We start from the raw sequence: 26,760 nt of genomic DNA, 5'->3' as shown, positions 1-26,760 counted from the left end.
AGTTTTCAGGAGAGAGGAATCTTTAATTTTCGCTGGAGTCTCAAAAGGTCCTAACAAGCCCCAGATTTGGATTAGAGCCTCAGGGGTGGGCCTTGAACCGGCAGCCTTTTCTTGGGGGAGGAAGTGGGAGGTTGTGGCTGGAAAGAACTCCCAACTGGACATGACACCTCCCCTCCACTCACACAAGACAAGCGCCCACAGACAAGCTTTATTACTACAAGAGAGAAGCTTCCGGAGCTGGGACAGGAATCCTCGCGGGCCTCTTCCGCCAACTGCCTGCAGGGCCCTCATCTCTGCAGGAATTTGGGGCTGCCAGAGTGCTGTGTCCTTGTATGGTGCCACCGAGATGGAAACAGGACCAGGCAGGGACACATAGGAGTTGGGCAGTTTCATGGGACTCCACCGTTTAGCTGCCAGTGAGTGGTCATTCGTGTTCAGGCATGCCGCGATGTCATCGTGAGCACTAGCAGAGATGCGTATGGGGAGAGAGACAGCTAACAGAGGTCAGTGTCAGTGACGGGGAGGAGTACGCTCAGTGGGTTGTCCCTGGGCATGTCGCCAACTAAACTGTATCACCATTGCCAGTCCTCCTCTGGAGGAAAGCAGCTTAGCCAATGGAATGGGAAATTCCAGCCCTGCTTGATCTTTTTGCCAGGCACTCCTGTGCAGTGCACAACTAGTACAACTGTACCTGGCAACCCTGAATAAGGTTAGACTGAGACCTCCCTGAGGACAGGAACCTACGTTCCTCTTCTTTACCGTTCTAGCCCACATAAAAGGCACTCAATAAATAGCTGGTAAAAGAACAAATTAATAAATATGTCATTATCAAAAGCTGAGGACAGTCAGTGGACAGCAGGGCATGGGTCAGAGGAAGTATAGGGATATGTGTTTCCGTGCTATTTCTGTTTGTGCAGGCCACTTCTATCTTAGGACTGTAGGGCCTCAGCACATGCAGTAAGGGTGAAGTTTCGGGGTTTCCCAGTTGGGCATCCCATGCTGAGTGTTCCGCTACACCCCCTCTAGACAGGTCAGGCTTGGACGTCCATCAGAGTCATGCCCCAAGTCCTGCCCCTTCCTTGTGGCTCAGTCCTGAGGCTTCAGGTCAGGTGTGAGGCTTGAGGACCCTTAATGTGCAGGTGCCAGGACCCCAAATGCTGTCTGTATCCTGAGGCCTCTACCCTGTCCTCAGGCATCCTGGGAAGGTGAGTGGCTTGTGACCACCGTTGTTCATTATGGCACCGCTGCCAGTGTGACACTGCTGCCACCGAGTGGGGGGCAGAGGAGGAGGCTGGGTCCTGGCCCAGGTTCAGGGTGGCGTGGCCGGTGTGTTCAGCTTCATGGCAGCTGCCTCCTGGGCCTTCTGAAGCTTGTATTTCTGGATCTTCCGCTGGCGGTTATAGAGGTAAGCGGCTACACTCACAGTTCCTAAGATGACAATGGTTGTCACCAGGATGATGATAAGAATGTTGTTCTGGTGGTCTGTAGGGAAGACACAGAGGGTTGAGCTGGGCTCACTAACCCCTACTCCGCCCAGCCCCAAACACCCGCACACTCACAGATCACGTTGATGACCACTTCTCGGGTGATCTCACCACGGGGGCTCCGGGCCTGACACAGGTAAGTGCCAGCAACCTCCCGCTTGACAGGTCTCAGGTCCCCGATGGGCAGCAAAGCATCATCCCCCTTCCGGTGACATTTCAGCTCAGGAACTGGGTTCCCCCAAGCTTGGCACTTCAGGGTCTGATGGGAGCCTTCCTCCCACGTCCAGTTTCCTGGACAATCCCTCTGGTCTAGTCGGGGACCATCTAGAGAAATACAGCAAGATGAGGGATGGGTGAGGGACCAGGACACCCCTTGCCACCTACAGCTGGAGGGCTCAGGAATCCGGGGAGAGGGCTGGAGGGGCCCCTCAGAGGGCAGGAGCTCATGGAGTCTTAGGGTAACCCCTAAGGATCATTGTCCAGTGGCCTCACTCACACAGGACGTGGAGCTCCCGGGTCTGGTTCTTTTGCAGCACGTGCCCAGCCACCTCCAGGGCAGCAGAGCAGGAGAAGCTCCGCCTGTTGTCGGCAGCGCTGGCATTTAGTTGGAACTGTGCCCTGGGTACTGCAAGCCCCGAAGGGAGCCCGCTCAGCGACACCACGACTCCAGCAGGGGCCTCACACTCCACAGTCACCGTAGTCCATTCTGAGACCTCTGGCTCACTCAGGGTCAGGTTGGGTGCCGGGAAGCCTGGGGATGGGCATACAGTGAGCACGACCCCCAGGACTGGTCCCACCCCGTGGAAGCCCCGCCCTGTCTGTCTTTACTTACTGTAGAAGGTCACATTCTCCTGCCACCTCCGATTCTTGTCTCCCAGTGTCACCTCACACCATAGCTGCTGCGTACCCTCGTCTTCTGGGTTTGCTTTGACATTGGCCGTGGCCAAGAGGGAGTCCTTGTTGTACAGGACTGTGGAGGGCAGCCTCTCTTCTGCTAACACCAGGTGGATTTGGGCCTCCGAAGCTGGGAACACCCCATCCAGAGTGCAGTCCACAGACCACTGTGTGCCCACTTCCACAATCGGGGGGGTAGCAAGGCGTGGGGGGGTCTCTGGCAGGACTGGAGAGAGAGGGTGGGTGTGAACACAGGGGACAGGCAAGCTGAAGCCCTTTTCTGGGACATCCTCTTGCCAGAAGACTCTGGCCTGGGTCACCCCTGTCCTGGCATACATGCCGGGTTCCAGCCTTCTCAGAAGATCCTGCAGCTGGGGCACCCCATCCCAGACCATCCCACCCCAGTGGCCAAGTATATGCTCTTCCCAGAAGGCTTTGTAATCTAGGTCACCACCTTAGCGCCCCCACGACCAGAGGCCTCTCTCCTCCACACCCCAAGCAGGAACATCCCCTGAGCCCATCCTTGCTGGCAGCTCCCCAGGGCCTCACCAAAGGTTCGGAACTGCCGGGGTGCCGAGCTGTTCTGGAACAATCCCAGCCCTCGGGGCCTCAGATCCAGGTCCGTGCGGCACGAGAAGTTGGCGAGGTGGTCCTCTCTGCCCGCCGCCACCAGGAACGTGACCTCGGCGGGCTCCCCGACGACAGGTTGCCGGCTCAGCTCCTCCTCCCCGCGGAGCAGCACCACCGTGAGGTTGGTCCGGGGCGCCCCGCCTGCCACCTGGCAGGTCATGGTGAGGTTCTCACCCACGGGCTGCCAGCGGGGTAGGGGTGCCAGGTCCACTCGCTCCGGGAACCCTGGGTGTTGAGGGGGCAAGGGTGGGGGGTGTGAGCTGGACAGGCTGCCTGCTGCAGGGGGCGCTGGGGCGCCGGCTGCACCTGTTCTGGAGCCCCGCCACTCTCCTCTCTTCACAAACACTCCCCAAACCACCTAAGCCAGACAGGAATGTTAAGAGCTTCAGGATAAACCCGTGGGAAGTCCCCAGGTGGCTGGGAAGGGGGCAAAACATTTCTTTATCCACTGCAGCATCTGAGAGTGAGAAGTGGAAAAGAAACTCAAAATCTATGGCCAGGAGTCCCGACAAATAAATCAGAAAATGTAAGCTTCCTTGTCCAGTAAAGATTTTTTTTTTTAAAGTCCCCTGCTCCCCCTTCCTCTCACCTCCAGCACCAGCTGACATCCGTGGGTGACACAGCTACTCAACCTGTTTCCCTCCTATGCCCCACCCCCCAGGAGGCCTGTCAGCTCAGGAGGGTGGGGGTCTTTGCTTTGCAGAGCAGCTCTCTACATTTACAGAAAGAATAAGTCTGACCTACCCACACAGATTCGAGGCCTTTCAGAAGCCCCCTTTAAAGGGAAAGAAGGGGCAGCCCGGTGGCTCAGCGGTTTAGCGCCGCTTTCAGCCCAGGGTGTGATCCTGGGGACCCGAGATCGAGTCCCGCATCGGGCTCCCTGCATGGAGCCTGCTTCCCCCTCTGCCTGTGTCTCTGCCTCTTTCTCTCTGTGTCTCTCATGAATGAATGAATAACATCTTTAAAAAAAAAATAAAGGGAAAGAAGTTCCTGAATGTGCCATGTGAACCCTGGAAATGTCAAAAAAAAAAAAAAAAAAAAGGCAAGAATAACCCACAGGCACTCAAAATGAAACTCTGAATATCCCCTGAAAACACAGCACGTGGGCTCAGGTTTTGCATGCCAGGGTCTCTGCTCCCAGTGAGGTAAGAAAATCTCAAGCCTGGGCTGCTGGTGAAAGTTGGGAAAGTCCACCATTCCTGTCCCAAGAGCCCCCACAGTGTCTCATGGCAAGGCTGTTAAGGTGTCCGGGGTCTGTGTTTGAGTCCTAGTTTTGGGGCCTTGGTGCCATGAGCTGTACACGAGTGACTTCGCCTCTGGAATAGTTTTAGAAATTGAGCCTCCGTTTCCTGAGCTGTAAAATGGGTTATTGGAGGTAAGACTTGTATGGATCCATTTAAGAGGTAGAGAGAATGACGACTATAAATGGGCATGAGGTTTCTTTTGAGGGTGATGGAAATGTTCTAAGATTGTGATGATGCTTGTACAACTCTATAAATATGTTAAAATGTGTTGAATCGTACACTTCAAAGGGCAGACTTTGACGCTGTGTATATGACATCTCAGTAAAGCTGTTTGAAGAAATAAAAGGGTGAGAAACCCCTCAGACGTCCAGCGCTTACCTCTAAGCACCTGCTGCGAAAATGAGTTTGTAGAACTGCGGTAAACCTCAAACCTTGGCCTATCCCCGCCCCCCAGGCCCAAAATGAAACTCACTTCTCTGAGCCCAGCTCTTTGCCTCTTAAGGCCAGACTGGGGGAGGAGGTCTGTCCTGCTGGTACCCTTCCCTGATCCCCAACCTTCGGTCCTGGTTACTTCACTCTTCAAATATTTGTCTGCCCTCCCTTCCTGTACCCAGCCACTGCCCACACATGTGGTCTGGACGAGGTCCAGGCCAACTGCTGTCTGGCCTCCCATAAGATCAGCCTTCCACTATCGAGATCCCTGGCCTGCTCACACACCCTCCATGGCTCCCTATCACCCTGAGAGGGTCCCAGCTCCTCGACCTGGCATTTGAGGTCCTGCCCACCTCAGCTCTAGCCACACAAATCTGTTGGTAATCAGCTCCTCCTAATGCCCCCCTCCCCTGCCCCCAGCATGTCTTCCCACTCAAACCTTTGTCTACGCTGCTCCCTCTGTCCTGTGTGTCTATGGACTCCTACTCACCCTTGAGGCCCAGTTAGAGGTCACGTCCTAGAGGAGTTAACACCTTTATTCTTTCCAGAGAAAGCTCAGCCACCCTGGGGATCTTGCCTCATCTTTACACTGGGGGTGGGGCAAGGTCAAGCTAGATGGAGTGTCTCCTGGGGGACCCCTCTACTGCGTAACATCTGTTCCATTTGGCAGAGCTGGGAACTAAGGCAGAGTCTGGAATCCAGGGTCACAGGGAGAAATGTGGCAGAGACAGGACTCACACTTGGAGCACTGGGCTCTCCGCTATCAGGCCGAAAGGGAGAAGTCATTTGGGGAGGTTTGCCTGGGGTTTCACAGGCCACCCGGAATGTTTGGGGACTCCCCTCACCTGGCCAGGAGCTGCCCAAGCATGCTCCAAGTCACAAGCTAAGCTGCTACTTTCCCAAAGGCTTCCTTTGCCCAGGCACCATGAAGGTGGAATGTCCTTTTTGCCTTCACAGCAAAATTATACCCATGCGAGGAGGTCTCAGGGGAAAGTCACTCAACAAGGCATGTCCCCCACAGTCACCCAGTTAGGGCCATGCAGGGATTGGAACCGGAGGCTGGCTAATCCCAAAATCAATCGGCCAGCTCTTCCTTTTTTTTTTTTCTTCCTTGTTTGCTTTGTTTTGTTTTCATCTGAACTTATTTATGGCTGATGGTGACAGTAAGTCTCACAGTGCAAAATGCCCAGAGTCAAAGAAGGCACATCGAGACGACTCACCCTCTGCCCTCTCCCAGAGCGGCCCTCCCTCAGCTTCTGTCCTCACGGCCAGCTAATATTGTCATTTCTTGCATTTCCTCCCACGGCTCCTTCATGTGTCAACACTGGCACCCCTCACCCCACGGTGCTGCTCCTTAACACCCAGGATGGCATGCCACTCATTCTGGGCGTACCTCCCTTCTTCTCCTTGGAGTACACCCTTGGAGCTCATTCTTTTTTTTGGGACACAGGAGCTTCCTCATTCTATTCTATTTTATTTTGTTTTATTTTATTTTATTTATCTTATTTTATTTTTTCTTATTTTATTTTTGCATAGCTGCATACTATTCCATCACACCATCAAACTACAGTTGGTCTCCCCAGCTTCCTGCACCTGAGTGGCTTGCAAACTTCTGCCCTTAATAAAACCACAGTGAAAAAGCACATCCTGTACCCCCCTCAGTACCCTCGTGGATGGGGACCCACGGAAGCCCGATTCCCAGGAGTGGGATTTCTATGTCAAAGCACGCACACGTACGTCATTTAGAGAACTGACACCCACTTCTCGGCTCGGGGTTACGCTTCCTGATCCTCCCACGCCGTCAGCAATGTCTCAGGACCGCCTGCTTCCCCACAGTCTTGCCAGCACAGCTGTTAGCAATTCTTTTGATTGTTGCCAATATGTGACAAAATGCCATCTCCAGGCTACTTTTAAATTGCCTCTCCTTTTAAAGGATCATATCTAGGGATGCCTGGGTGGCTTAGTGGTTGAGCGTCTGCCTTCGGTCATGATCCTGGGGTCCTGGGGTTGAGTCCCGCATCGGGCTCCTGCTTCTCCCTCTGCCCATGTCTTTCCCTTTCTCTCTCTGTCTCTCATAAAAAATAAGTACCATCTTTAAAAAAAAATAAAGAGGGATCCCTGGGTGGCGCAGCGGTTTGGCGCCTGCCTTTGGCCCAGGGCGCGATCCTGGAGACCAGGGATCGAATCCCACGTCGGGCTCCCGGTGCATGGAGCCTGCTTCTCCCTCTGCCTGTGTCTCTGCCTCTCTCTCTCTCTCTCTCTCTCTCTCTCTCTCTGTGACTATCATAAATAAATAAAAATTTAAAAAAATATATAAAAAAAATAAAGAATCACATCTATGATCTGTCGCACGTTTAAAGAGGCCTAGAGGTGCTTGGGATGTACTGAATCTCTGTAATACGTGCTAAATGCACCCCAGAGAATTCCAGAAGGGGTTTCAAATGACAATGAGGCTTTCTCAAGATGGGCCCACCAGTCCTTCGGTGAGTCGGCTCTGGTCCCACCACCAAGCAACAAGGGCTGTCCCAGCCTGCAGGGACCCCCAGGCGCCCACCTCCGCCACCCAGCCTGCCTAATCCAGCCCCTGGACCCAACCACTCACAGTATACGGTGAGGTGCATCGGAGCCATGGTCTGCTCGTGACAGTTTGAGAAACATATCAGCTTGCTATCTTCTTGCACATCACTCAGTTCAAAGAGCATCCAGTTGTCCCCAGAGGCCACTTCCCTCTTAGTCAACAGAGTCTCCAGGCCGAAGATGGAGGTCTGGTTGCATGAGGTACTACAGTTCACCTGCACAGAGCCTCCTCGGGGTATGATGGCTTCTGCTGGGTCCACGGACGTCTGGGCACCTCCAAGTCCTAGAACAAAAGATGGAAGAGGGGCCAGGCATTAGACACTGGGTTCATCAACTAATCACCGATCACCAGGTACTCAGCCCGTGCTGGGGGCGGGGCACAGAGCCTTAAGCAAGACAAAACTCTGCCTTTGGTGTGGGAGACAGAAAAATTCATAGGCAAACAAGATAATTAATAACTGATGTTAATATGAGCTTTGACAAAAACAAAACAGGGTAACAGAACGGACAGTGCCTTGGCAACAGGATTACATGTGAGTGATGAGAAGGGGCTGGCCATTCAGAGAACAGAAAAATTAGTTCCAGGCATAAGGAACAAGTGCAAAGGCCCTGAGACAGGGTAGCTGGAACAGAGTGAGTGAGGGGGAAGAGCTGGGAGAAATGAGGTCAGGAAGACCATGTGGGCAGGACAGGCCATGCCAAGGACTTGTTCTTCATCTCGAGGGCCATGGGAAGCCATGTAGGACTTCAGCAGAGGAGGAGAATGGAGTCAGAGTTCTTCTCCCTTCGAAGATGTGAGATAGAGGGGCACTAGCCCTCCGGGAGGGGAGAGGTTCCAATTCAGCGGGCTCCCTACTCCCTCCGCCAAGTGGTCACCCCTCTCCAGGCCTCAATATCCCCATCTGTAAAGTGGATGAATACAGTCATCCCAGCCCCTGCTAATGCAACCAACTCATAGCACAGGGCACACAGTGAGGGGCTGCAGGGAAGAAGGGCAGCTGGAGTGGTTAGCTTCCTCAGACCCGGGGCCTCCGAAACTGAAAAAAAGTCTGTCTGGGCCCATCCCTTCTTTTTTTTTATTATTATTATTTATTTATGATAGTTACAGAGAGAGAGAGAGAGAGAGAGAGGCAGAGACACAGGCAGAGGGAGAAGCAGGCTCCACGCACCGTGAGCCCGACGTGGGACTCGATCCCGGGTCTCCAGGATCGCGCCTGTGGGCCCATCCCTTCTATCCGTCCTCCTAAGATTCCTGTCCACTGCTTTGGGTGGCGCGGAGGCCCGGGGAAATCAGCGGCTCTGTGAGTTCTCCAAAAGTAATGTGACGGTTCCCATTTCACAGAAACCGTAAGGCTGGGAGAGGGAAGGTGACTCACCTAAAAAGCAGTAGAACCCAGATATCCAGACACGCATCGGGACTAGAACCCTTTGTCCAGCTGGGAACCACAGGGGGCCCTTTCCTACGATGGTGCTTCCCAGCACCCGGCCACCAGGTGTGACCCACCCTCTCGATTGTCCCTTCCCTCTCGCCTGGAGTCAGTGGAGGGGTCCTGCTCTCAGCCTCTGGTCCCTGGGCAAGCCAGCCCTGGAATTCCCCTGAGCAGAAGCAGTCCCGGACTTCCCCAGGGGCAGGGGATGGGGAACAGAATGTGCATGTGTTGGGGGGTGCCGTCCCCCGCCTACTCGGCCTGGCGCAGACCCACCCCTCTGCCGTCTGACCGTCCTGGAGCCAGCCGGGGCGTCGAGCCACCACGCAACCGTGTCGGGGAGGCCGCCCTTGCGCTCTCCTTTCCACAGCTGAGAAACTGAGGCCCTGGGAGGCTCAACGCCGAGCTTGAGGCCACCGGGCGAGGCGCGGCAGGGCCTGGATCCGAACCCTCCGCCGCTGGCCCGCAGCGGCCGGTAAACCGCTCCCTGGGTGCGATCCCGGCTTCTCCCGCGCCGGCCCGGACTCGCTCCTCCCGGTGCGCCCAGGGCGCAGCCTGGACGCCGGGAGTCGGCGCGACGGCAGCCCCCCGCGACTCACCTGGGAGCAGAGCCCCGAGGAGGGCCAGGAGCGCGGGCAGCGCGGGCGGGGCGGGGCCGGGAGCCATCGCGGGCGGCGGAGGCGGGCGGGCGGACTGCGCTCCCGGCGCGCGCGGGACCTTTTATAGGGGCCCGGCTCGGGGGGGACAGGGGGCGGGGCCACTTTCCCGGAAACCTCGCGGCTTCCCCTCCGGAAGGAGGGCTCTGGCGTTTCCGGACGGAGAGGGTTGGGGGCCCGGGTCGTGTGGCCCCCAGCTGGCCGTTCGAGGGCTGGGATTTCCGAACTGAAGCCACGAGGGCCGCGGCCGCCGGCGCGCCCCGGGGACAGCTCCCGGCGCTGGGGCTCGCGGCGGGCCGGGCTGCCCGGGGGTCTGCGTTGACGCGGCGCTAAGAGCTTTACTGAGGGCCGCAGACTCACCCTGGACGGTAGGGCCAGTGGCTGTGCCCGGTCCACAGAGCGGTAAACTGAGGCTCCGAGCTGCGAGGGGCCGAGTGTGACGCCCCGCCGCACGCAGGCCCACCCAGTGGAGCGGCCCCGGCTTGGGTGCGGGCCCAGGAATCCCGTCCGGGCGGTCTCGATCAGGGGTGCCCCCCCCAAGGGACACGGCCCCCGCCGCGTCAGCTGATTTCCCCGAGAAGCGGCAGGAACAGGCCCGGGCGTATTCTGGCGGCCGCGAACCCTGGGGTGAGGACTAGCCGCGTCATCACGTCCGGGGCCCTGCAGCCCCCTCCGATGGGTGCTGCCACCCCCGCGGCCTCGCTTCCCCTTTTGGTCTGCGCTGCGGGGCGTCTTGACCCCTTCCAGAAAAAGGAAGGAAGCCGCGTGGTCCCGACGCGCGGAGTCCCCCGCCGCCGGCCACGGGCTCCTCGGGGAGACGCAGGCAGCAGACCTGAAATGCAGACGGGGCGCTCGGACCCTTGCCTGCCGCAGGGAAACAGCTCCCGGGCCCCCCGTGGGGCGGGGAGAGGAGGCCGGCAAACCGCGAGCGCGGCGCGCGGCTGGGGAACCCGGAGCCCTGCGCCCGCCCGGTCCGCCTGCGCGCCCCCGCCCCCGGCCTTGGCACCTGCCCGCGAGGCCGGCGGCCCTGGGGTCTCCCACGCCGGGCCGCGCCGCGCCGCCTCAGGCTTCCTGTTGTGGGGCGCGCGCCGCGTCGCCATGGAGACCTCCGCAGGGCCAGGGAGGTCGCGCAGCAGAAGGGGAAGGGAGGGGGCCCCGGGGACGTTCGGGCCCTTCCTCCGGAGGATGGGCTGCGAGTCACTGGACAGCCAGGAACGCGTCCCTGCCCCCGCCCCGATCGTTCCTAAGGAATTTCCACGGGGATCTTTCTCCGCGGGGTGTGGCGGGTGCTGAATTCCCGCCCGGGACTACTTGGGCAGCGGTGCGCAGGGGCAACCGGGACGCGCTGCGCCTCGACGGGCCTGGGAAAATCCTGTGCGGGGTGGGGTCGGGGAGTATTTTCCGGGGGATTTTTCTCGGCCTCTCCTCGGTGGGTCCCTGGACCCCGGGCCGAAGTGCGCGGGCCGCGAGCTCCTCCGCGCGGCCCAAGTCTTCCTTGCAGCCAGAAAGGGGCCAATCTCTCTCCTCTCTCCCTACCTGCTGTGCAGTGTTTTATTGAGCGCCTGCTGTATACCAGGAATCCTTCCAGGTGTGCCAGCGACACAACAAGGATCAGAAAAGACAAAAATTGGGGCGCCTGGGTGGCTCAGTGGTTGAGCCTCTGCTTTTGGCTCAGGTCGTGATCCCGGGGGTCCAGGGATCGAGTCCCGCATCAGGCTCCCAGGGGAGAGCCTGCTTCTTCCTCTGCCTGTGTCTCTGCCTCTCTCTGTGTGTCTGTCATGAATAAGTAAATAAAATCTTAAAAAAAAAAAAAGAAGAGACAAAAATTTCGCCATTGTGCAGAGATGGTTTTATAAGGTGGGGGCGTGGGGACAGACAAGAAGCAAAAATAAAATACATGGGGTGTTAGCTTGTGATTAGTGCTGAGGAGAAATAAAACGAGAGGGAATAGGCAATGTGAGGGTTGATGAAGTTTTAAGTAGAGTACTCTGAGAAAGACTGAGGAGGTGACAGTTAAGCAAAGACCACAGGAGGTGAGAAGGGTGCTGTGACAGTATCGGGGAGGGAGTATACCAGACAGACAGTACTGAATGTGCAAAGGCCCTGAGGTACAGACAGCCAGGAGGCCAGTGTGGCTGGAGTGAAGTAAGGAAGGGAAGAGGAAAGGAGGGCAGGGAGGACGTGGTGCAGGGGACCTTTGTCAGCCTGCAGGGAACTTTGGCTTTTCCTCCCAGTGAAGTGGGAGCCATGGAGAGTTCTGAGTAGAGGAGGGACAACCCTGACTCAAATGTTTACAGGCACCTCCCTGTGACTGCAGGATCTATGTTCTGGGAGCAGGGAAGACAGTGTGGAAGCTGGGAGGCGGGAGAGGAGATGGTCCTTCTGAGTAATGATGGGGCCTCCCCTGGGCAGTGGCCCTGGAGAAGTGGTCAGATTTGGCATCCGTTTCAGTGGCAGGGTCAACTGCACTTGCTGGGACATAAGGACAGAGCACTCAAGGAGGCCTTGTTGGTCCTGATATGAGCCCCTGGAGAGATGGAGAGTCATTTCCTGAGACGAAGATGGGGTGGTAATGGGGGACAGGTTGCCAAGAGGAGCATCCATCCCCTGGTCTTACCCTCCCTTTGTGTTTCCTTGAGGAAAAGGAAAACAGATCCTTCTCAAGCCTTCACTGAAGTTGCCAGGAAGGGCAGGGCTTCCTCCAGGGTGCCAGGCAGTCTCGGGCAGGCCAATCAATGGTCACTGCAGGCCAGAGGCTGTGGACACAGAGCAGAAGTATCCACACCTCACTCTGTGGCATTGGGCCTGCCCTCCCTTCAGTCTGCGCTCTGGCGTGGCCACTTGGCCCGTCCTGACAGCTTCTTTTGTCTCTGAGCATTCTGAACATGCTGTTCCCCTGGCCCAGAATTTCTTTCCTACCATTTTTACAAAAGGTGCTCAGAGCATCTCATCCACAAAGTACTAACAGGATTAGGAGCAGACTGGGATTTGAATCCAGGCTCTGAAACTCACCGGCTATTTTAGTGTAAATTCTCCTCCAAAAGTAACCCCCGAAACAAAATTTGATATTCAGGCAGTTTATCTGGGAGGCGATCTCAAGAAACACCTGGGACGGAAGGAGTCAGGAAAGGTGTGCATGAGTGGAGTTACCTTTGGGGTCACTGAGGTTCAGTCTAATGCCAGGCACAGGATTGGTATAGGTAGACTCTGCTCCAGGAATCTCAGCTCCCTCTAGTTCATTACTTCATTTATTTATACTTAACTTATTTGAAAAATTTTAAAAGATTTTACTTATTTATTCATGAGAGACACAGAGAAAGAGGCAGAGATACAGGCAGAGGGAGAAGCAGGCTCCATGCAGGGAGCCCGATGCGGGACTCGATCCCGGAACCCCGGAATCACACTGGGAGCAAAGGCAGACGCTCAACTCCTGAGCCACCCAGGAGTCCCTTTTTTAGTTATTTTATTTATTTATTTTTTTAAGTAGGCTCCACACCTAGTGTGGAGACCAACACGGAGCTTGAACTCAAAACGGTGAGATCGAGACTGGAGCTGAAACCAAGAGTCGAATGCTAGGATGCCTGGGTGGCTCAGTGGTTGAACATCTCCCTTTGGCTCAAGTCATGATCCTGGAATCCGGGGATCAAGTGTCCCATTGAGCTCCCTGGATGGAGCCTGCTGCTCCCTCTGCCTGTATCTCTGCCTCTCTCTCTCTGTGTCTCTCATGAATAAATAAATAAAATCTTAAAAAGAATCAAATGCTTAATCAACTGAGCCACACAGGTGTCCCAAACTTACCTTTTTTTTTCTTTTAATGGCCAAATGGCATTCCATTGTGTGTACATATATCCATTCCACTAATGGACAGTTAGGTTGTTTCTCTGTCTTGAGTATTGTAAATAATGCTGCGGTACCATGGAGGTGTAGACGCCTTTTCAAGATACTGACTTTGTTTCCTTCAGATAAATATCCAGAGGTTGGGCCACCTGGGTGGCTCAGTGGTTGAGCATCTGCCTTTGGCTCAGGGTGTGGTCCTGGGGTCCTGGGATCAAGTTCTGCATTGGGCTCCCCGCAGGGAGCCTGCTTCACCCTCTCCCTGTGTCTCTGCCTTTCTCTGTGTGTCTCTTGTGAATAAATAAATAAATAACCTTTAAAATAAATAAATAGGGCAGCCCGGGTGGCTCAGTGGTTGAGCATCTGCCTTCGGCTCAGGGCATGATCCTTTGGTCCTGGGATCAAGTCCCACATCGGGCTCCCTGCATGGAGCCTGCTTCTCCCTTTGCCTCTGTCTTTGCCTGTCTCTCTCTGTGTCTCATGAATAAATAAATAAATAATCTTTTTAAAATAAATAAATAAATAAATATCCAGAGGTAAAATTGCTTTATCATAGGGTGGTACCATTTTTAATTTTTTGAGGAACCACAATACTGGTTTCCAAAGTGGCTATGCCAGTTTACATTTATATATATATATATATATATATATATATATATATATATTTAATTGACACAAATTCACGTAATGTAAAATTTACATTTTTGCCTTTTTACATTTTTCTAGTATATTCACAATCTTGCTCAACCATCACCGCTATTCGATTCTGGAATATTTCCATCACCCTCCCCAAAAACCTGGTATCCCCCTCCAACCCCCTTGGGCCCTGGCAACCACTGATAAACTGTCTTCATGGCTTTGCATGTTCTGGACATTTCCTGTAAGTGGAATCCCACACTCTGGCCTTTTGTGTCTGGCTTCTTTCCCTTAGCATAATGTTCAAAATGTTTAGCATAAAGGTTCATCCATGTTGTAGCAACTCTCAGTACTTTTTCCTTTTTATGGCCAAATAATATTCCACTGCAATGGTATGTCACATTTTGTTGATCCATTCATCGACTGACGGTCATGTGAGTCATTTGCCACCTTTTGGCTATGGTGAATAATGCCGCCATGAACACTGGCATACAAATATCTGCTCCAGTCCCTGTTTTCAATTATTTTTGGCATGCCTCATTTTTTTTTAATAGAAGGATACTAATCCATTGCATGTAGATATGACATTTTGTTGATCCGTCCATCAGTTGATGGACATCTGGGTTGTTCCTCTCTTTTTGGCTGTCGTGAATCATCTTGCTCTGTGCATTCACGTCCAAGCTTTGGCATGAACATTTTTTTCAGTTCTTTTGGGAATACACTCAGAAGTGCAATTTCTAGGTCATATGGTAATTCCAGGTGGAACTTTCGAAGGAAAAGTGGGCTGTTTTGGAGGAACAGCAGCTGTACCTTTTGACATTCTCACCAGCAATGCGCCAACATTCAAGACTTCCAATATCTCCACATCCTTGTCAATACCAATTTTCTGTTTTATTATTATTCCTGTTATTGCCATCCTAGTGGGTGTTATGCCATTGTGGTTTCCCAGTCCTTCTGATCTGTCTAGCAGACGAGCCCAGGATGGTCCTGCAGCATTGGCAGCTGGGGAGTGTGTGTGTGCGTGGGACAGCAGGTGTCAAGGATGCTGAGAGCCCCGGCCATGAGCCAGACACTTCTCCCAGGTGGCGTCTTAATGGCCTCAGCTGTAGAATGGGATGGTGACACACACCTCCAAGGCTGGGTGTGAGATTCCACTAACATAGTGGGTGTGCGGGGCTTGGCAAGCGCAGAGCGAGGGCAGGCAGGAATCGTCGTCTTCACTATTTGTCCTGTTTCTCAGGACCCAGCTCTGAGAATACCCCCCTCAAATTTCCCAGGCAGAAATACATGCTTCCTACAGATCTGGTTCATCCTGACATCACAGTTCATCCTAGCAACCCTGCAGGGGAGGGGTGGGTAAAGCAGCAATCCAGGTTGTTTACGTGCCAGGCGAAACACGAGTCTGCGAGTCTGCGTCTCCTTCCATCCCCTTTATTCTGTGGTGGAATCTTGCCCCGCCCCTTGCTGAGAATTCCGCGCAGGACTCAGCCTGCAGGACTCAGCCAGAGTCAGTATCACACTCAGATCTCTGACCTTGACTTGATGTTGGATGAAAGCCCTGGGTCAGACCCTGCCTGGCTGGAGGCCTCAGTGAGGAAGAAGGGCCTGGTCCCTCTGCTTGACCCTTCTGTCTGCCTCGCCCCATCTCACTAGCCTTTGGGTCCCTCCTGCCCACGTGCAGGAAGGAGGGGATGGGGGACAGGGCAGTTCTTCCTGGGCTGGTGGCTTTGCCCTCTTGGATGGCCCGGCAGTGCGTTTGAGTGGCATCCCTGGTGGATTTGGGGGGTATGTGGGGGACTGAGGCTTTCTTTCCTAGAGACCCCTTTGCCAGAGTGGGGGCATCATTGGTCTGGGTTGGGACTCTTGTCTCAGCTCCACCCAGGGGGCCTCCATGCTGACCACCAAGAAACAGACACCCTGGCTCCACCATCAGAGCCACCTGCCTCTCGCGCCCCACCCCCCACCCCGCCCTGTTCTCTGGGAGTCTGATCCCAGTCCTATTAAGATTTTAATAAAATTTTAAAAAACATAAAAAAATAAGGTTTATTATAGAGAATTTCAAACACAGACAATAGCAGAGGATACATGATGAAGCCACATGTGCCAGCTTCCACAGGTCTGATGGCTGATTTTTTTTTTTAAGATTTTATCTATTTATTTGAGAGAGAGAGAGAGAGAGAAAGGGAGTATGAGTGAGCAGTAGAGTCAGAGGGAGAAGCAGACTCCCTGATCAGCAGGGAGCCTGATGTGGGACTCGATCCCAGGACCCTAAGATCAGGACCTGAGTCAAAGGCAGACACTTAACCAGCCAAGCGCCCCAGGTGCCCCTCTCACAGCTGATCTTTTTCCAGATCTCACCTTACACTGCGTCATGGGATCAACTGTTGCCCTTCCCAGCAAGAAAAAAAAAAAAAAAAAGTGCTAACCCTAGTAGTTGTAAATGAGTAAGATGAGGTTATCCGGGCAAGGGCTAACCCAATATGACCCGTGTCCTTATAAAAAGGGGAAATCTGGACACAGACACATACCCAGGAACATTGCCATTCGAAGGTGAGGGCAGACGTTGGGGTGATTACGAGCCAAGTAATGCCAAGGATTGCCAGCAAACCACCAGAAGCCAGGGGAGAGGGATGGGACGTCTCCGTCAGAGCCTCAGAAGGAACCAACTCTGCCGACACCTTGATCTCGGATTTCTAGCTTCTTGAACCGTGAGACCATGCATTTCTGTTCTTTCAGCGCCCCAGCCAGTGGTACTCGGTTAGGGCAGCCCTAGGAAACTATACACACACTGCCTCCTGATTATTTGGAAGCACATTCTAGTTATCAGATCTTAAAAAAAAAATTATTTATTCGTGAGAGACAGAGAGAGGCAGAGACACAGGCAGAGGGAGAAGCAGGCTCCATGCAGGGAGCCCAATGTGGGACTTGATTCCGGGACTCCGGGATCACGCCCTGAGCTGAAGACAGATGCTCAACTGCTGAGCCACCCAGGCGTCCCAGATCTTTTCTTAAGACTTATTTTTATCTTTTTCTTTTTAAGATTTTTGTGTGTGTGTGTGTGTGTGAGAGAGATGGAGAGAGCCGTGTGCATGAGCGGGGGGAGGGGCAGAGGGAGAGAGAGAAGCAGGCTCCCCGCTGAGCAGGGGTGCTTGATCCCAGGACCCCGGGATCATGACTGGAGCCAAAGGCAGATGCTTAACCCACTGAGCCACCCAGATGCCCTAAAGATTTGAGAGAGACAGAGAGAGCCCGAATGGGGGGAGAAGCAGGAGGGGGAGTCTCCAGCAGCCTCCCCGCTGAGCGCAGAGCTGGGGGGGGGGCTCAACCCCATGACCTTGAGATCACGACCTGAGCCAAAACTGAGTCAGATGCTCAACCAACTGAGCCCTCCAGGTGCCCTCTGATCATTTTTTTCCTAATGCTTTTTTGCGTCCTCAGTCTGGCTGAGGGTTTCCAGGACGGTGGAGCAGGTTCTGACACATTTCTTTGGAGTCTGGCGGGGAGGGCGGTGTTGGGCTTGGTTTCCCATCCGCCGTGAAGTGGACCACTAAGCAGCCGTACTTGGAGCCAAACCTAGACTGGTGTGGGCGCTGTCAGAACAGCTGGGTCTCACTCGTGTCCGTGGGGCCAGTGAGAGGCACAGCGAGACCGGGACATTTGGCTTCAGCCCCAGCCCCATTTCCTACCCACCCTCTGCTCCCCTTCTTACTACTGGCTCCAAATGGCTTTTTTACTTAGTTGAATCTGGTGCTTTAAGGATATCTGTGAGGATTTTCAAAGAATGTGCTGCAAGCTCTGAAGGCACTCCCTGGAGACGCATTCCAGAGATGTTTCTGTCAAGGAAGGGGCAGCCTAGCCATGGGTGGTCACTGTGGTTGCCTGGTCTGGCTGGGCCTACACATGCAGATGTCAGGTCTGGAGGACTTTAAGGAAACTGACTGCATTATAATCTGAGTTATGACTATTACTGAAAAAAATGAACATGGTGAGCAAACATCAGCAGACTTAAGAATGAGGATACCCGTGCAGCCTGGGTGGCTCAGTGGTTTAGCACCGCCTTCAGCCCAGAGCCTGATCCTGGAGACTGGGGATGGAGTCCCACATCAGGCTCCCTGTATGGAGCCTGCTTCTCCCTCTGCCTGTGTCTCTGCCTCTCCCTCTCTGTCTCTCATGAATAAATAAATAATCTTTTTTTTTTTAAAGATTTTATCTATTTACTCATGATAGTCACACAGAGAGAGACAGAGGCAGAGACACAGGCAAAGGGAGAAGCAGGCTCCATACAGGGAGCCCGACGTGGGATTTGATCCCGGGTCTCCAGGATCGCGCCCCGGGCCAAAGGCAGGCGCCAAACCACTGCGCCACCCAGGAATCCCATAATCTTAAAAAAAAAAAAAAAAAAAAGGAATGAGGATATCCAGGTAGGTGCTTTTGCAAATGTGTTTATTTCCCCGTGTATTGACGTAGCTTCAGACTCTGCTTAGGGGAAATCATTATGGTGAAGGCCCAGGCTTACACTTCCTATTTGTAGAATCAAACCCACTGCTTGGCCTGAAGGACCATAATCAAGAGCACCCGAGACACCATCAGGGAGGTGAATTCTCAGTGACAGGGCTTGGGAATGGGTTCCTAGGGACAGCAGTGCCCACACTCCTCTGCACACTACTGGAGTTGGACTCATCCTGGGAAAGCTGATGGTGGGGTCATTGCTATAAACAGCCCTGAGGTTGCCCCTTGAGAGAGGTACCCAGAAGCACCTAGCACTGAGGAAAGAGCCAGACTTGCCAAGTAGAAGTATTTACAAAATGGTAATGAGCTGTTCTGTTTCTCTTCCTTGATTAAAAAATAAAATCTGTCTTCAAAATTAAAGAGAAAATTGGGGCCAGAGTTCAGTCCAGCTTTCTTGCTGCGTTGCCCCTTCCTGGTAGTGATGCCTGCCTGGCCACTGTGTGTTGTGGAATTCGCTTCCTGTTGGGATGAGTGGGTTGCGTAGGCACATGGTTCCCAAGCTTGCCAGGGGCTTGGGCTGGCTCAGAGCAGGCACCTGGCATGGAGTGGTCCAGGAAGAGGGTGCCTGATGGGCCCCAGAGTGCACAGGATCCGGGTTCAGGGGAAGTCGCAGTAGGGTAGGCGGAAGGGGTAGAGGGGTGTGTAGCGCGAGTCATGCCAGAGCAGCTTCTCCTCCAGGAAGGCCAAGGTCTGCAGGGTCAGAACCAGGGTCTGGTGTTTGAGCATGCTGTACACATTCAGGCCTGGGGGTAGGGGTAGAGAAGCAGTTCAGGCTGGGCTGCCTACCACATCTGGAGCCCCCTTTCCTCCTGGAGGGAGCAAACCCCTCCCCACATTCCCCTCCTATAGAGACACAGGGCCTGGCATGGGGTCCCGGATCTTGCAGGCTAGGTTCAAACCTGGGCTCAGCTGCTCACTGACGGCAAGACCCTGGGCAAGCGACTACCCTCCAGTCAGCCTCAGATGGAGAGCCTCCTGCGAGCCTGGCTTTGCCCTGCGCTGCGGCTGTGATTCCCACCTCACACTCCAGTGGGACAGACACACCAGAAGTAGAGGATGGGGCAAGTTGTGCAGGATCTTGTGGGCCTCAGGAGTACTTGGGCTTTGAAAGTACTTTGGGGGAAGTGGGAACCCCCCCCAGGTTGTGGGCAGAGGGAGCCCTGGGGCTCCCGGGCTTACAGGCGCCCTCTGGTGGCCGTGGTGGGGACAACAGGCTGCAGAAGAGAACAGAAACCCGGGGACAGGGCCGCCAAGGAGAGGGGGGCGCTGCCGGGTACAACTGGTGGAATTCCAGTACTTATAGGACAAGGTGCCCCTGAGAACCCCAGGTGCAGCTGTCAGAGAAGCAGCCAGTCACGCAGTCTGGAGAGAGAGCCTCAGGGATGAATCAATGTGGTGACGGCGGAGACTGGGCCCAGCCAGACGGGACCCTACCTCTCCGCCTGTCTGAGCTAGGAGCCAGATGAGGATAGTTGGCAGCCCGCGCAATCACTCCGTGCCCAGCACCGAGACCTGAGGTCGCACAAAGCTTTTAAGGATGGCATTTCCCAATGCCCTGTTCGGCCAAGCTGAGGGCTGGGTTGAAGAGGACACAGAGTGGCAGGTGTACAACTGGAACTGGCCCGTGGGCTGTTGGGGACCTGGGGAGAAGCGGGGCCCTCTGCTCACCGACAGCCGGGATTAGGTTGAAAGTCTTGAGCCCGGCGGTGGCCGCCACGACGTTCTGAGGCATGTCCTCGTATGCTCTGAAACCGAGGCCAGGAGGGGAATGCTGCAGAGGCCAGGGCCCCGCACCCGGCACCCCCACCCCCACTCTGCCCCGCACCCTCACAGGTCCACAAGGAGCACGGAGTCACCCCAGTGGCGGTAGCGGGCCAGCTCTGTCAGGTACTGGGGGTCCGAGGTTGGCAGCTCCAGGGAGTCTACAATGTGCAGGTCATCCTATTGGGAATAAAGGGCAGTCTGAGCCCGTGATGGGCTCCCGGGAGCCACCTGAATTCTCCAGCCCCCACAGCCCAGGCCCCAGGACCCCAGCGGCTCCTGGTGGGATCAGGGCTGTACCTGGGCCAGCTTGACCGTCAGCGCCACCTTGAGGCCCTGCACCCGCACTTTCATGGGCAGCATATAGTAGTAGCTGGTGGGACCACGGGGGCCATGGGCAATGCCTCCTGCAGAGACAGAGATGTGTGAACAGGTAAAGACCCCAGCTGGGCATAGAGGTCAGAAATTTGTCACAGTGGCTGGTGTAGAAAGGCTGCCGGCAGGCAAACAGAATCAGCAAAGAGGACAGGGCCTCAGGTCCAGCATCACCTGCAATAGATGACTGCCTCACTGAGCCTGTTTTCTCAGCTGTCAAACCCTGAGGACCATCTACCTATTATGTCCATCCTCTGCTGGGCCCTGGGGGTGCAATACAGAACAAGATGGATGCCCTCATGTCATTCGTATTCAGACAGAGGAACCAGGGAATGAGGGCTGCCTTCTTGGGGGCAGCATAGCCAAAGGAGGTCAGGGAGGGCTTCCTGGAAGAGGCACAGGCCAAACACATCCTAAGGATGGAAAGAGTCGGCCAGGCAAATGGGAGAGGTGTCTGGTCAGAGAGGATGTAGAGGAACAGGTGGGGGGTGTGGCCTGTAGGCTCCACTGCTTGGAAGGCCAAGGTAAGGAGCTCAGACTTCCCAAAAAGGCTGGGGAGCTGGGCGGTTTAGGAAAAGCAGGAAGTCTGGTCCAGGAGAGTTGAGACAGGAGTCAGGGTCAAAAGGGGCTGTGGCCACAGTCTGATGAGAGGCCAGGGCACCTGGGGGGCTCAGTCAGTTAAGCATCTGCCTTCGGCTCAGGCCATGATCCCAGGGTCCTGGGATTGAGCCCTGCATTGGGCTCCCAGCTCAGCAGGTGGCCTGCTTCTTCCTCTCCCTCTGCCGTTCCCCCTGCTTGTTGTCTCTCTTCTCTCAACTAAAGGAAATATTTTTTAAAAAGGGGTGGGGGTGGGGGAGTGCAGGCTAGGGCCAGGGCTGGTGGGGGCTGGGAAAGTAGACAACTCTCAGATTTCTGACCCGCACATGGGCAGTGAGGTCTCTGGGCTTGAGTCCTGCTGCCCCTGCCCAAGTAGAAGGAATGGGACTGACTGAGGCATCACAACAGACGTAGGTGTGTATGTGAGATTAAACACCCAGGCGCCCCCCACTCACCTCCTCGCCAGATGGGGGAACGGATGCTGCCATGCCTAGAGCGCCCACTGCCTTTTTGTGGCCAAGGCTTCCGGCCTCCACCCTGCACCTCGGCCCTGGTCTTGGTCTTAGCGTAGCTCTGCAGGTGCAAAGGCAGGAGACGGTCAGGTTCCCGAGGCAGACATGGTCACGGCCGAAAGGCCCCAGGCCTGGGAACCCTTGCCACTGGGGAGCCTGACAAGAGGCACAGAGATTAGAGCTCCATCGGGACAAGCACACAGCACTTGGGGAGGGAGAGAAGGCTGAAGAAATCGAGAGTTCCCTCGTTCACTCACAGCCTCAGAAAGGCAGGGGCGCTGCTGCCTGGCACACAGTAGGCACTCAGGTTTTTTGAGTGATTTTAATATGGTGGCGACTGAAAGGAAGGTGTGGCATAGGGAAACGTGTGTGGAGAGTGGAGAAAATCAGGGACAGGTGGGGACGTGACGAGGGACTTCCAATGTCAGGCTGAAGACTTCGTTCCTAGCACCATGGTGAGCCAGGGAGGGTGTGAGCAGGGGGAGGACTCCCTGGACGTGAGGTAAGCAGATGGAAAGCAAAAGAGACATGACCGATACTGGCTTCTTCAATGCACTTGGCAAAAAATCCAAACTACTCACCACTGCTCCTGCTGATCTGTGTGGCCACACTTGGCTCCCTGTCGTCCCTGCTGCAGGACCTTTGCATGTGCTATTCCCATTACCTCTACCCTCACGCCACTGTCCCCTTTACCTAAGTCAGCACCTCCTACACACCTGAGGATAACTGTCCCCTTTCCTGGCACAACTTCCCTCATCATATATTTACAGGCATGACTACTTGATTCACATTCAGCTAACTAGACTCTGAGCTTCAAGAAGGGCAGGGATCTTGCCTGTCTTGTCCACAGCACAATGCCTAATGAACACCTGGCAAATCACCCATCAGTGAATAGTTCAGAAGAGAGAAGGCCTGAGGCTAGCAGTCCAGGGAAGACAAACTGAGGAGCCCTCTGCCTCCTTCCACCAACGTCACCCAATTCGGGCACTCACAATTCTCTTAAAGTTCCTCTGCCAGATGGCAACCTGGTGCAAGATATCCAACCTATGGAGAAAGAAGAGGACGTGAAAGGCCTACCTCCAGTTAAAGCCCTTCCCACCGCACCACATGAAAATAGGGGCTCCCCCATTCTTGTTCCAGGGCCCTATGTGATCTACCCCTGCCCCTCGCTGCCCCATCTCATACCACCTCCAGTCCCATTCCATTTCCATTCTGTGAAATGGGGTCCAGCCTCCGTGCCTTTGTGCTCACCGTTCCCTCTGCCCGACATGCTCTTCCCCTGGCTGGTTCCTTCTCAGCCCAAACAACATCTCCAAGAGGAGCCTCCTTGCTAAGACGACAGCCACTTCTTCCTCCTTCTCACAGTATCTCATTCTCTTTCTATTCTTACAACTTACTTATTGCCACCTCCTTTATGGACTGGTTTGCTTCTCTAGCCCTGCAGTATCCCATTCAGTAGACATTGGCCACACATATGGCTATTGAACAACTGAAATGTGGCCAGTGTTACATGTTGAAATGACAATATTTTAGATATATCAGTTTAAATAAAATTGATTATTTCTTCCTATTTTTCTTTAAATGTGGCTACTAGCAAAATTTAAATTATACACGTGATTCACATTATGTGGCTATGTTGGACATGACTGCCAGGGTAGCTTGCCAGGGGCTGGCAAACTGCTATGGCTAGTAGGCCAAATCTGGCCTGCTGCCTGTATCTGTAAATATGTTTTACTGGAACACAGCCATGCTTCTGCTTACAAACTGTCTATAGCTGCTATTGCACTACATCAGCAGAGATGAGGAGTTGCCATGGCTACATTATACCCTGCAAAGCCGGAAATATTTACTATCTGGCCCTTTACAGAAAAAGCTTGCAGACCCTCGCTCTTGACTATAAGCAACATCAGCAACCTTGGTGCTCATTCACTGCTGTAGTCCCAACACCTAGAATGGAATTTGGCACATAGCAGATGCTTTTTAAGTATTTACCAAATACACAAAATATGTTGTTTTTAATTTATTTTGTCATCCTGCACTAGATTGGGACTCTATATGTTGTCTTTAATTTTTTTTTTGAAAGATTTTATTTATTTATTCATGAGAGACACAGAGAGAGGCAGAGACACAGGCAGAGGGAGAAGCAGGCTCCATGCAGGGAGCCCGACATGGGACTCAATCCCGGGACTCCAGGATCACACTCTGAGCTGAAGGCGGCGCTAAACCGCTGAGCCACCCAGGGATCCTGTCCTTAATTTCTTGTCACTCCACTAGACTGAGACTCTGTAAAAGCAGGGGACCAATGAAAGGGCTACTGAGTAGTGATAGTAATGAACTAACAGCACTTATTAAGTGCCAGATACAATGCACTTGAGGGGCATCATACGCCTTGGCAAGCCAGCAATAAGCCAGCCCAAGGAGTTGGCCCACATAAGGTTGAGATCCTGGCTCTAAAGCTTAGAAGCTGTGTGACTTTGAGCAAATTCCTTAACCTGTCTGTGCTCAGTTTCTTTTCTTTTCTTTTTTTTTTTTTTTTAAGATTTATTTATTTATTCATGAGACACACAGAGAGAGACAGAGACACAGGCACAGGGAGAAGCAGGCTCCATGCAGGGAGCCCAATGCAGGACTACATGCGAGGACCCTGGGATCACCACCTGAGCCAAAGGCAGATGCTCAACCGCTGAACCAATCAGGTGCCCTGTTTGGAGTTTCTTTATCTACAAAGCAAAGCAAAACAAACAAACAAACACCCCACCTCCCCAACCGTGGATCCTATCCTAGGGTTGCCATAAGGATCTACTTAACCAAAACGTAAATAGGCTACGATAGGCACTCAGTAAGGGCTTAACCATTGTAAGTGCTTATTTTTGCAAAACCCGGTAACAGCAATCATAATCAACATATCTACAGAACCAATCATGTGCCACAATTAACTCATGTCACCATCACAGCAACCTCTTGAGGTTTGACAGAACGGGGGACACTGGAACACAAGAGGGAAGGCAGGATTTGAACTCAGTCACTCAGGCTCCAGAGTTCTGCGTCCTTAACTCTTGGGGGACCTCAACCTCACACAACTCTGCAGGAGGGAAAACCATCATCCCCGTTTGGCAGGTGGAGAAACTGAGGCTCAAGCCCAGGTCATCCTGATCCCTGAAGCCCCGCTTCTCGTCCCTCCGGCACTCGGTTCACCATTTCACTCCCACTCACCTGGGCGCTGTGGAGAAAACTTCGGGGTGCAGCTCGGCCAGACCCACGCGCTCCTGCTCGTAGCCCCGAAGGGACTCCACCCAGGCCTGCACCGGACGCCGGGGCGCCGGTACCGGGAGCTCGCACCTGCGCAGCACGGGCTCCTGGGGACCTGAAGCGATTGGGAGGTCGTCGGTCAGGGCCGCGCGTCTGGGCTCCCGGTCGCCGTCCCTCCTAGGGCGACCCCGGCAGCCTCACCCGCGCTCCCTACGGCCTCCGGCTCGGCCGCCTGCGGCACCGCCTCTTCCGCCACCGCGTTCAAGCCCTGTAAACGGCGGCCGAGAGTGAGCGTCGACCCCCGGAACCGCCAACCTTTGTCCTCAGACCCCGTCCCCAGCCTCCGGCCTCACCCGGCAGCCCGTGGGCCGGCGCCAGGCCCGCGCCGCGGCCCGGACTAGCCGCAGCATCGTCGCGCAGCTCCCCACGCGGAGAGGTCACGGCTGCCTCGGGCTGCGCGCGTCGCCTAGCGATGACGTCACGCCCGCGACACCGCCCACCCCGTTCGGATCGGCGCGGGAAAGCTGAGCGTGCGAGATCGAAGACGGCGGGGCCTGGCCCAGGGTGCCTCCATCTCCGCCCAAGACTAACAACCTCCAGCCCCCGACCCTCACGCCTGGCCGCAGGGACCCTCAGCAGCACCTGGAAACGCGACCTCGCAACAAAAAGGCGCGCTCCTAGCGTAGGCCCCGCGTTTCTTGGGCCCCGCCCCCGAAGCGCCTGTGCAGGAATTCAGCCAATAAGGCCTCCCTGCCGAAGGGTTTCGCTCCTCGTCCAGCCAATGAGCGTTAAGTGTGGAAAGTGGCCCCGCCTATGGCTGGGGCGGTTCGGGGGCGGGACCTAAGGAACTAGGACCCCCTAGTTTACTAGGGCGGTTACTCTTTGGGTGGCGGTCACGCCCTCCAGGCCCCGCCCCCGCCCCCGTCTGGCTCCCCTAAACCCTCCGCGTTGTTTTTTCGGTTTCCAATAAAGCGGTTTTGTGTGTGTGTTTACGTGGAGGGCCTCATCTCCCGCAGGAAACCCTTAGGATCGAGTCTGTGGGACCGTGCGTCTCAGATCCCCCAAAGCAGACGGCCGTGTTCCCCTGGAACCACAGAGGGGTCTGGGTCTTCTCCACCTCCGAGGCACGGTCCTGTCCGCTCTTAGACCGCTCTCCGAGGACAGAGCAAGCTGGGGAGGCCGCAGACCCTGGATCGCCTGCCTCGTTGCGCATCCTTACAACTGACGTGCAAATATTCGTTTTTTGTTTCTTTGCCACGTTCCCCGCGTGGCCTCCAGAGGGCGGCATGAACCCATAGCAGCCTTCGCTGCCTCCGGAGCCTGACAACCCTCCCACCCCCACCCCATTCATTGGCCTGGACCAGGAGGAGCTCAGCCACCTAGATCGTGGTCTGGAAGCCAACCTCAGTTTCCTCATCTGGAAAATGGAGAGGTCGTGAGACTTCAATGCGATGAAGTCATGCATAGCACAAAGTGAACACTTAATGGTATTATTATTTTTTATTTTTATTTTTTTTAAGATTTTTTATTTATTTATTCATGATAGTCACACAGAGAGAGACAGAGAGGCAGAGACACAGGCAGAGGGAGAAGCAGGCTCCATGCACCGGGAGCCCGACGTGGGATTCGATCCTGGGTCTCCAGGATCGCGCCCTGGGCCAAAGGCAGGCGCCAAACCGCTGCGCCACTCAGGGATCCCTATTTTTATTTTTATTGAGGGTGAGTTTTAGCTTTAGAACAATTCAAGGGGGATCCCTGGGTGGCTCAGCAGTTGAGCGCCTGACTTTGGCGCTGGTGTGGTCCTGGGGTCCCAGGATTGAGTCCTATGTCGGGCTCCCTGCATAGAGCCTGCCCTCTGCCTGTGTCTCTGCCTCTCTCTCTCTCTCTCTCTCTCTCTGTCTTTCATGAATAAATAATAAAATAAAATATTAAAAAAAAAAAGA

The 26,760-nt window shown here is 54.5% G+C and overlaps 2 protein-coding genes across 2 annotated transcripts; both read right to left on the bottom strand.

The window, feature by feature from the left end:
* Positions 1-2: 2 nt before the first annotated feature.
* Positions 3-9,407, bottom strand: ICAM1 (intercellular adhesion molecule 1). The gene is made up of 7 exons (XM_041763497.1): positions 9,288-9,407; positions 7,287-7,544; positions 2,928-3,233; positions 2,317-2,604; positions 1,981-2,235; positions 1,560-1,808; positions 3-1,482 (listed from the first exon to the last, which is right to left on the bottom strand). The coding sequence occupies exons 1-7, from the start codon at positions 9,352-9,354 to the stop codon at positions 1,310-1,312; spliced, it is 1,596 nt and encodes a 531-aa protein (XP_041619431.1). The 5' UTR covers positions 9,355-9,407; the 3' UTR covers positions 3-1,309.
* Positions 9,408-18,240: 8,833 nt separating this feature from the next.
* MRPL4 (mitochondrial ribosomal protein L4) lies at positions 18,241-25,324 on the bottom strand. Its single transcript, XM_041764442.1, has 9 exons — positions 25,171-25,324; positions 25,019-25,085; positions 24,782-24,932; positions 22,561-22,612; positions 21,512-21,629; positions 20,385-20,491; positions 20,155-20,264; positions 19,992-20,068; positions 18,241-19,066 (listed from the first exon to the last, which is right to left on the bottom strand). The coding sequence occupies exons 1-9, from the start codon at positions 25,225-25,227 to the stop codon at positions 18,921-18,923; spliced, it is 885 nt and encodes a 294-aa protein (XP_041620376.1). The 5' UTR covers positions 25,228-25,324; the 3' UTR covers positions 18,241-18,920.
* Between the last annotated feature and the right edge of the window lie 1,436 nt (positions 25,325-26,760).

Source organism: Vulpes lagopus, chromosome 7, assembly GCF_018345385.1.
Source record: "Vulpes lagopus strain Blue_001 chromosome 7, ASM1834538v1, whole genome shotgun sequence".
In the NCBI taxonomy this organism is placed as follows: Eukaryota; Metazoa; Chordata; class Mammalia; order Carnivora; family Canidae; genus Vulpes; species Vulpes lagopus.
The sequence above is the reverse complement of the archived record's forward strand: the minus strand, read 5'-3'. Positions and strand labels throughout refer to the sequence as shown.

Coding starts and splice junctions, on each gene's coding strand:
- ICAM1 (XM_041763497.1), bottom strand. CDS start 9,354: ATGGCTCCCGGCCCCGCCCCGCCCGCGCTGCCCGCGCTCCTGGCCCTC. Junction 3,234..7,286: donor GATGCACCTCACCGTATACT/GTGAGTGGTTGG, acceptor CTCAACACCCAG/GGTTCCCGGAGCGAGTGGAC. Junction 1,483..1,559: donor AGTGGTCATCAACGTGATCT/GTGAGTGTGCGG, acceptor TCTTCCCTACAG/ACCACCAGAACAACATTCTT.
- MRPL4 (XM_041764442.1), bottom strand. CDS start 25,227: ATGCTGCGGCTAGTCCGGGCCGCGGCGCGGGCCTGGCGCCGGCCCACG. Junction 20,492..21,511: donor TTCCCCCATCTGGCGAGGAG/GTGAGTGGGGGG, acceptor CTGTCTCTGCAG/GAGGCATTGCCCATGGCCCC. Junction 20,265..20,384: donor TGACGGTCAAGCTGGCCCAG/GTACAGCCCTGA, acceptor TATTCCCAATAG/GATGACCTGCACATTGTAGA.